Source organism: Ptychodera flava, chromosome 6, assembly GCF_041260155.1.
Source record: "Ptychodera flava strain L36383 chromosome 6, AS_Pfla_20210202, whole genome shotgun sequence".
NCBI lineage: Eukaryota > Metazoa > Hemichordata > Enteropneusta > Ptychoderidae > Ptychodera > Ptychodera flava.
The window spans coordinates 15,926,620-15,936,397 of record NC_091933.1 but is presented as its reverse complement, the minus strand read 5'-3'; the positions used below and the strand labels follow the sequence as shown (position 1 = coordinate 15,936,397).

The following is a 9,778-nucleotide window of genomic DNA, read 5'->3' as shown; positions in this document are numbered from 1 at the left end:
CTTAGCAATTAGTTTTATTTTTGTAATAAATTCTGTTTAAACGTTATTTGCTGAGTTCACCCTTTTGTTCGTTTTCTCTGCACGTAACAAAATGTTCAAAAATATTCTGATAAATAAAAATGATTCGCGGCATGATTTCATTCTCTGAAGTCATTTAACTGTAAATCTGAATAATAAAAAGTGTAATGATCTGTGATATGAACATCTTGCCTTGACAACTCTGAGGCTTAACTTCCTGTAAATCGAGCTCGCTGAGGGCAACGAACAATTCCTATTACTTATTAGAGATAAAGCAAGTTTTGCATGGGAAAATATCGAACAGTTACCTGTAGACTACCATGAAAAGTGAAATAATACGTTCGAGTGAAATAATACTTTCATAATGCCATTATCCAATGTCTATATACACACAAGTATAGCAAGTTTTACATTGAAAAAATATTCACAGTTTTATCATAGACTCCCATGTATAGATGAACATATCCAGGGAAATTCCAAAATCAAATTTCTTGTACACATACGAGTTGTAACCACCCTATTCCAATCTAGTACTTTTATGCCAATTATCAAACATATAGATGTTGCTAGTTTTTTATTGAAAAAGTATTACATAGTTTTCTCATGGGATACCATGAATAGCGAATCAACATTCAAATTATTGTACACATAATTTTTACCTGCCTCTGCGAGCAAAGTACATTTATACGAATCATGTCAAACATATTTAAATGAACAGATATAGGTTGTTTTTATGGGAAAAGTTAATAGTTTGCCCAATAGACTCCCATGCATTATGATTTGATATTTTAGGACGAAGCACCATATCAGCCACATTTTGCCTTCTAATTGTTGTGCAACAAATGGTGACCCTCCCAAAGAGGTCTGCGTGACATTTCATTACACTTCAAAAATGCTTACGCAAAAAAATTGCGGCCCAACTGTAATTTCTGTCCAATCCCTTTGAGGGGTGATTTCGCAATTATAGCAAATCAGAAGGGGAGATTTGAATTGTGAGTTTGTTAAGGGGTCATTTAATAAAACCTGAGAATCTCTCTCTCTCTCTCTCTCTCTCTCTCTCTCTCTCTCTCTCTCTCTCTCTCTCTCTCTCTCTCTCTCTCTCTCTCTCTCTCTCTCTCTCTCTCTCTCTCTCTCTCTCTCTCTCATTAACATGCTGCTGCCGTTTTGAAAGGATGTCATGGAGAGATAATCTGAATGAATTTGAGTAAATCCGACTTGCCAAGAATATTCCTTGGTCACGGTCCCTCCACAAAACGGGGACCGTGCCTTGGTATTGTATCAGCGATATGTTTACGATTTGGGTTTTCATATACACCAATGGCTTTAGTAACAATGGTTGAAAGTGCACTGTAACAGTCTGTTTCTTATACAAATATCCGAGAAATCATGTTTTGATCAATTCTATGTAGATCTATGTAAAGATATATATATCTGGCTATTAGAAATTTAACAAAAAACTACTGTAGCATTTTTTTCTAAAATTGTACTCACGATACTGATGCAGGATGGCAGTATTGTTACGCTCTACACTTTGAGTTTACATATTTTCATATTTCAGTAAAACGTCCGAGTCAAGTACACTTTGAATAAGACAGCTATTGAAATATGAAGTGGCATGTGCTCGTTAGCTCGCTTTTGAAGATATCAAACGTTGCAATCGCAATTAGACGATGTACTTTTTGAATGGGAACGATTGTAGATGGTTTGAAGCGGGTATAATAGAAGAGCTTTAAGGCGTTGTTGGAAAGACTAGATCGTGTTCCTCTTCATTTGTTTTGAAATATTATGTGCTAGATCGCAGACAGACAAGAGCAAGATTGTATGTTGTTCTGAAGATTAGAGAACGGGAGATCACAGTAAGGTGTTCCCCCACAGGTTAAAAGGTAAAACGTACAAAAGATTGAGAAAAATAAAAAAGTAAATAAACAATCGAGATATCTTGTAAAAGTGAGACCAAAAAACCCACGTATTGCTAAAAGCAACTGTAGGGAAGACCATATAGTCCTCCATTAATCTATCGTCTCTATTGAGAGAAAAACATAACGAACATCACAGAAATTTCTTCGCTTTGGAACTTTGGAACAAAGAGAGATCACAAACTTGTGATTTCTTTACCTCCGAAACTAAGTTATATTAACGTTAGGCCTTGAAAAGATGATAACTGCAAATCAAAAGGAATCAAAATCTCCATTAACGATAAAATACGGGAGAATAATGAGCATTGTGACGTATAAGCTTACTTGTGTCAAAAACAGCCAGAAAGAAATACTCGTCCACTACCGCGGTAAACGCCATTTCCCGAAATAACACAGGGTAGTGAACAATTCAGTAAAATTCTCGATTTCATGCCAAGTCGCAAAATACAGTACCTATATACTCACATAGCGAAGAAAACAGCGATGAAAAACTGCCAGTATTTCCTTTGTCGGGTTGAGATTGCGCATGCTCAGAAATACTACAAAGTTTGTCAACCATGACTACATAGACAGTAGTCTTCTGTCTAAATAAGGTAACAGGCATGCGCAGAACATAGGGAAAGCCGTTGTATTGCCTTTGTTTTACTGCATGAAGGTTCATGATAAACGTCACTACACCCTGTAGCCTGTGAGTTTGGTAGACAAGGAACACATTGATACCTGTAAGTATGTGGTGGACAAGTTATAGTACACCAATGCTACCAACAAAAAATCGGACTTACAGACTACTGTCCTCGTCTACGCGAAAAGAACTTGACCATCGTTGGCGTTGAAATCTATCAAAATTGTTAAGTGGTAACTGATCAAGAATATGCCGTGATAAATGTGGTGTTACGATATAGAGTGTTGAGGTGTACAAAACATGTACCCATTATTTAAATCTTCGTCTTGAACGCGTCTTGATCAGTTTTTTTTTTCACTTTCAAGAAATCAATTTCCGGGTTCACAAAGGTCAGCTGAACATACCTTGCGAAAGAGCTCGGGTCTTTCTTGGAAGAGTCCGAAAAGTTGTCAATTTGTCAAAGTTTTGCAACTTTGTTGAGATTTCTGCAAAACTGACACTTGAAAAGTCTCGACGATCGCTGAGCAATAGCACTGAACTCACACTGCACCTAAATCTCCGCAGTCCCGCCATGTTGTACAATATGGTGTACCTTACTGTTGGCTTCTTTATTCACAACGTTGATGGTCGCTGTAACGTTGACGGTCGCTGTATACTTACACCGCATAGATCTGTAACTCAAGTTTCAGTGTGTGTGACCAAAGTGCTGAAGCTTTCAAATGAATGTTAAATTTTAAGTTGATATTTGATAGTTCATCTTTGGGTCACGTTAACGATTGATCACGTCATTCTTCAATTCATAAGAATGCAGCACGGCCCGCTGCATATGTAATACCGCCGCTAGTCAAATGTCCTGTGACCAAACAGCCGTTCATTCAGCATCTCCCCTTTTGAAAAAAAAATCCTAAAATAGGGAGCGTGTGGTGTCGATTTTGAACCGTCAAATTCTGAGAGACAACCATGCCCTTCAATGCTCATTCTTTAGCATGCCCTAAGAAACTTTCTATTTCACCATATTCATTATTCTCATTCTAAAACTCTTTACTAAACGTTTTTTGTGGAGGGGGGCATGTATTGTGCGAGGGTCACAGTTTATGCGCAACCATAAGAAGGCAAGATGTGGCCGATATGGTCCGTCCAAATGACATCTTGCAGTTTTTCTTTCCAATAATTCATTGTAATTATAAAAGAGTAGGATGATTGAAAGTGCTGAGAACTTTGATTTTGAAATTTCACCCAAAATATCAAATCACAATATATGGTAATATCGGAGTCTATAGGGCAAACTATTAACACTTTCCCCTTCAAAAGTAGCTATATCTGTACATTTACATATGGTTGATAATTGATATTAATGTACTTTACCTGGAAGTTGGAGGTAAGAAGTAAATGTTTGTACAAGAAATTTGATTTTTGAATTTTACAAAAACATTGACTCACTTTACATGACAGTCTATGAGAAAACTATGAACATTTTTCTCGTGCGAAATTCGCTATAGCTGTTGATTTATAAATTTGTGACAATTGGTATTAATGTATTTGATCGAATAAGGTGATTGAAATTGCAGATGAGAACAACAAATATAATATTAGTTTCACCAAAATATCAACTCACGCTACATGGTAGTTTATTTGTAAATTATCGAAAATCTTCCCCTACAAAACTTGCCATATCTGTGCATTTCATATGCTTATTATTAAATATTGACTTTTAAGCTGTAATACATTTCTTGAAAACAATAACAGTGCCCTCTGTACAATTACGAGCCAAACTATGGATGAAAGTAAACATTACAGCTGTTGTCCATTTAACTTTTAAATCACCAAGTGTTAATTCTTCAAGTAGTTGATATAATGCACAAAAGTGATTATTTGTAAAGTTTTAGAAGTATTTTTTGAAAGTTCAAGTGTCAAATGAGAAATTATATGTAAATGAAGATTGTGAAGAAACATATGCTTTAGTGTACAGTGTCCTTATTTGTATTTCTCGGAAAATATTGATGAAAAATTTCGACTGCTGTCAGCTTTAAACATTGAAGGTAGTAATAATCAACTCGAGTTTTTGCATAGATGCTTCTGCAGATGGTTGTAAACAAGTCGCCTGAATGGGAACAGCAGCCCTAAAACGACGATTTTAGCCAATGCAAAATTTGCTGGAAGTGAAACCAAAACGTTACCTATGGACAGAAAAAGTGTAATATGTTTTGCATATTTCAGGCTTCCGGTGCGCATTTGGTTGCATAAATGGTCCGTGTATAAACAGCCATTGCTATTGCTCTCAAGGAGACCGGAGCGAAGAGTTTCGTGTAACAAAATGACAGGTGTGTTTATACACATATCGAAATGTTTAGGGGCGAAATGAGAGGATAATGAGCCTGTGTTGTCCGTTAGTCATCTGGAAGTTATCAAATAACGAAGGAAAACACAAAGATAAAATACTTCCACATGGATTGACACACTCCTTTGAGATTAACAGAGATATATATCGCGGCAACCTCAAACTTATACTTGGTATGTAAAAGACTGAACCTAGTTGTCTCGGGCTGATACAAGTTTAAACTTTTTACCCAACGTTAACTTCTTAGTAGCGTGAATTCTTAATAATTCAAAGGGCAAATTTGATCTCCACAAACTCTGTGCTGTTACTTCTACTGTACTGAGGATCACATGGTAGCTTGACCTAACCACAGCAATTAATGTACTTTTTTCTGTTTTCAAACATAAGACTAAAATTCTTTTCCAGACGATAATGGAGGTAAATTCCTAATGTTTGGCGCTGGAGTGGTTGGACTTGTTTTTCTGGGCTGCCTTTGTTGCTGCCTTCGCAAAAGTTTTAGTGGATCGAATTCTAGAAAGAACGGTATGTAATCTAATGGTATTTGTATCACATCCTTTACACTGTTTATCATCATCATCATCATCATCATCATCATCATCATCATCATCATCTCAATAATTACAGAGTAAATTTGTAATGACAACGAATGCATGGAACGACTACGCGAAGGTTCCCAATGACTATGGTAACACTGTCACTCCTAGACTTGTACATACGGTGCTACGATGTAAATAATAATTTTGAAACTAACATGAATGGTCCTTTAAATTACAACCATTTTCAGTAATAGAGCGCGAAGCCACTGCAGTGAACTGCAATAAAACTGCTTACACTAATTAGTTTCAGCTGTAGCCGTGGCCACTTTGGTGTTGAACAAGGCCACTTGATAAAGACCAAAAAGTCTGCTTGTACAAAGGCAAAACTAGCTCTGTCTGAGGCTCAAGTTGTAAATGAGAGTTTACGATTGGCACCCTGTGTTCAAGATTAAGATACAATGTAACATTACCATGCACTGGTCCATGTACAAATCTTTTTTATTTCAACTTCCCCAGACAAACTGTCTGCATGGGACATACAATGTTGTCGACTTTGCCAGCTGGCTACAGCTGAAACTAATTAGTGTGAGCAGTTTTATTGCAGTTCACTGCAGTGGCTTCGCGCTCTATTACTGACAATGGTTGTAGAGACCAAGATATAGATCGTGCTCGACGTTAGTGAGTTTGCTGCGCTATGCCAATCGATAACAGCATCACGGGAGCGCGCTGCTAAAAGTGAGATCATAGGGTAGTGTCCACTTAACAACGAGCGCAACAGTAGTATGTTCTTCAAACCGCATAACGTGTTCCATCGATTTTGTTCTCATGGTAATTTCGACAGATGGCCACAGAGGCAATAGGAGGGTTCTACGTGTATTGGTTGCCCAGCGCACGGAAGGTGGTACGACGAATACATTTGGCAATCGATGTTTTCAGGGAGACGTCCATTGGTCTCCGGTTGACAACATCCAATTCGCAAGTGGCCAAGAAACAGTCGTTGACCATCGTATGCCCATTATCTTCGGTGCATTGCCAACCGACAGTGGACAACATGGCCCTGCCAGAACTCTTCGGCAGCAAACTGGTACACCTCCATTAAACCCTGTTGACAGTTCACGACAACCTTCTTCCCCCTGGCCATCAATGACCACCGGAGCACACCGCATCGAGGGCCAGCAAGATGTGCGTTCAGCTGCAGTTCCGGTGCCAGGGTCGGAAACAACGTCATACGAACAGTCGATGGGAGTTCATCAAGGAGATGTTGACGAATATGAACGTTTTCATTCCTTACCGACTTATGAAGAAGTGATGCGACAAAAACAGGACACAGTCAGTAGCACAGCACTGAATTAAGCTTTGGTGACTTTCAGCAAATGGTTTGCCATTGATTCACATTTCCATGCGGAGTGGGGATTTTTGTTTTTTTGCTGCCAACTAAAATACTATTCGTTTTTTATCATAGCAATATAACTTAGACTGGAATTATCATCATCTTCGCAAGGCCGGCTGACTGTTCTTGAGAGACAAGAGTTGATGAGAGGTTTTACAAGTAATTCAAATCGCATTCTGTATCCATGTATGTGAACATAGTATTAATACTGCTTAACATTCAATGTGAAGAAGTAGTAGACATAGTACCGCCTCACTGAGAAGGGTCTATGTCCTAAGAAACACCGCTTGACCAGCGAAATGGAACAATGGCACAGTGAGGGGGTCATTAGTTACATTCATCACATGTTAATACATTTCCCTCGGCAATACCAGAGATAATGTGTGTATATTTTGATTTATCACTGTAAATCTCTTTCAACATGGCATATTCATGAAAATGCTGTGTCCTTGCGAGAAAACTTTTTTGTAGTTTAACTATTTTAGGGAGAAGAGGGAATGTATACTTATTAAGAACAAAAATAATGAGAATGTTGTCAAGTGTACCAGTTCTTGTCTGCTTACAGCAAACTTGAGCTGATGATTTATTTCTTCCTGGTACCGTAAGTTTGTATCTTAATCAGATACATCGATCTTTAACCGGTAAAATGTCTTCTTATTAATCAATACTTTGTGATCAAATAGAAACCAAAGCAAAGATAAATCAAAGAAAATCGTGTATTTATGACAAACTACAAGTTAGGGTTGGTCAGTGGTCGTTCCGGTGGCACAGATATTAAGTCTGACATTACACACACTGTTCCCTTGTTGACCAAAATCGTCAGGTTGATTCTAAAAAATTAGCTTTCCAAAGGTCTTTTTTAAGGTAGAGTGCGCCTCGGGGACAGAATCGGACTCTCCAAATTTTACATTATTTTCTGATCTACCACTTTTTCTTACTCGCTTTGAGTAAGAAAAATTGTCACCATCTTAGTTTTACGGAAATTGAATTTTTTTTTTCCTTACACAGTTAAGATAGATGTAGCGGCCATTTTTAATTTCAAATATATAATATATTCCAATATGCATACTCCATGTATATTCTATATTTTCAAACATATTCAATATTCAAATATTCCAAATATTTCTCTAGTGAGAAACTTTATACGGTAACCCTTGATTTTTGTTCTTGATTTGGTATCAGAATGGTTGAAAATTGCACTGAGGAAAGTTAGAAGCAAAAGTTGAAGTCTTTAACTTTCGAGCGCGTACTAGCTTAACGTACTGGAAAGGCTAGTTTTGGTACCAAATCTACCAGATGTAAAAACAGCAGCAGTGATGCTTGAATCAGGATGGTTTCCTCAATATTCAAACTCACATGAAACATTCTTTTAAGTACTTAAACATGCTCTTGATGTACTAAGCATATGATTTATCATATGTGAATTTATGAACATGATATTTCAGTATTATGCAAGAATTTACAGTCGGTTTAGATTTACAGTTTCATACTTTCTTCATAGTTTTCTGTTGCTAGACACTGAACTACGCACATCGACGGTACAATTTATTTATACTATCAGGAACTTTTTATTTCATCGAGCTACCCTCATTCTAAAGTTTCAATATCATATAGTGACTTACATGTACAAGCCCATTGAGATGGGTGACCACTCACGGTTGATGTTGTATCATTATTTGCTATTGCTATTGACATTTGATATGCAGTATCTCTACATATGCTGAAGGCACTCGCTTTATCTTAAATAAAGTAAATGGCTTGTTCTGGCGTTAATTCCTAGTTTGTAGAAGTTGTGAGGATCAGTCCAGCTATAGTTAGTAGACACAAATGAAAAAGTAGCCGGACTTGAAGAATATAAAACTTGGGTTAGTATAACAACTTAAGTCCTCATCTATGGTAAAAGGTTGACTTTTTGATCGCTAAAACCCGATATTTCGGCTGTACACAGACAGCCTTTATCAAGGCCTGAAAATAAAAGAATAAAATCATAGATAAAATGCTGCAGAATCATAAAAATGATATGAAAAGATAAAAAGAAAGTCAATTCGAAATTAAAATGTACAGTTACTGTAATGTTCCAGTAAAATGGGAAACCATAGAAAAATTCTAACAATTGAAATGGTGGCTTATCACTGTGTTGACACACTGTACTAAAATGCGATGAGATGGGCTACCCAAGAAACCTGATCAAATTCAACATTGTAACTTCCTAGTAAAGGTAACTACCAGTCTTTCTTGTTGATGCCTGGTGAGATGAGAGTATTAAACTCGGACCCGTTGGACTCACAATCAAGGTATGACCTAATATTCACACTGCAAGCCGTCAATTTCTTACTGCTTGGAACAAAACTCTGAACAAGGCACAAAAGGACTGTATCGAACTGTTGATTACAGAGAACAAAATAATTTGTAATCAGCTACAGAAAGAGATTGCCACCTTTTATGCTGACATGACTGTGCAATTCAACCCAGAATTTGTTAATGATATTGAAACCAAAGTCACCTTATGGAAAGGGAAAATAGACCAATCAGTGCGCAACAAACAAAATTCTAAAATATACAGAACTTCTGAATTACCTCGAACAGTAATGCCTCTTGTCACTTCGACAAAAAACAACGCAACAACAGAAACACAGGACAGTTGAAACACCGGAACAAAATGAAACCAGACCCAACAACAGTGACTAACCTATCATCGGTACAACTCACGGACGTTCAAACCCAGATACTTGCCAGGAGCTTATCTTTCTGTCCCACACCACAACATATTAACATTACTGAATTACAGGTATTTCAGAATTCATACGAAAGTGCAGATTAGCATACAAGTTCAGGAAACTAAACTCGATCAGTGACGCATATACAAGCAACGCTACTCCGAACGGCCCATTTCCTAAAGTGAAATCCATGTTTAACCAATGTCTTGTTGAAAGCCACAGCCTAGAGGCTTTCCTTAAC

At 37.3% G+C, this 9,778-nt stretch overlaps 1 protein-coding gene across 1 annotated transcript; it reads left to right on the top strand.

Annotated features, from left to right (window-relative positions):
* The first annotated feature begins 2,466 nt into the window (after positions 1-2,466).
* LOC139134972 (uncharacterized) lies at positions 2,467-8,593 on the top strand. Its single transcript, XM_070702091.1, has 4 exons — positions 2,467-2,656; positions 4,774-4,877; positions 5,300-5,416; positions 6,272-8,593. The coding sequence occupies exons 2-4, from the start codon at positions 4,871-4,873 to the stop codon at positions 6,781-6,783; spliced, it is 636 nt and encodes a 211-aa protein (XP_070558192.1). The 5' UTR covers positions 2,467-2,656; positions 4,774-4,870; the 3' UTR covers positions 6,784-8,593.
* Positions 8,594-9,778: the final 1,185 nt, after the last annotated feature.

What these genes read in the sequence shown, in the direction of transcription:
- LOC139134972 (XM_070702091.1), top strand. An exon ending in ATCGAATTCTAGAAAGAACG is followed by an intron (nt 5,417 to 6,271) that starts GTATGTAATCTA and finishes TAATTTCGACAG; the next exon opens with ATGGCCACAGAGGCAATAGG.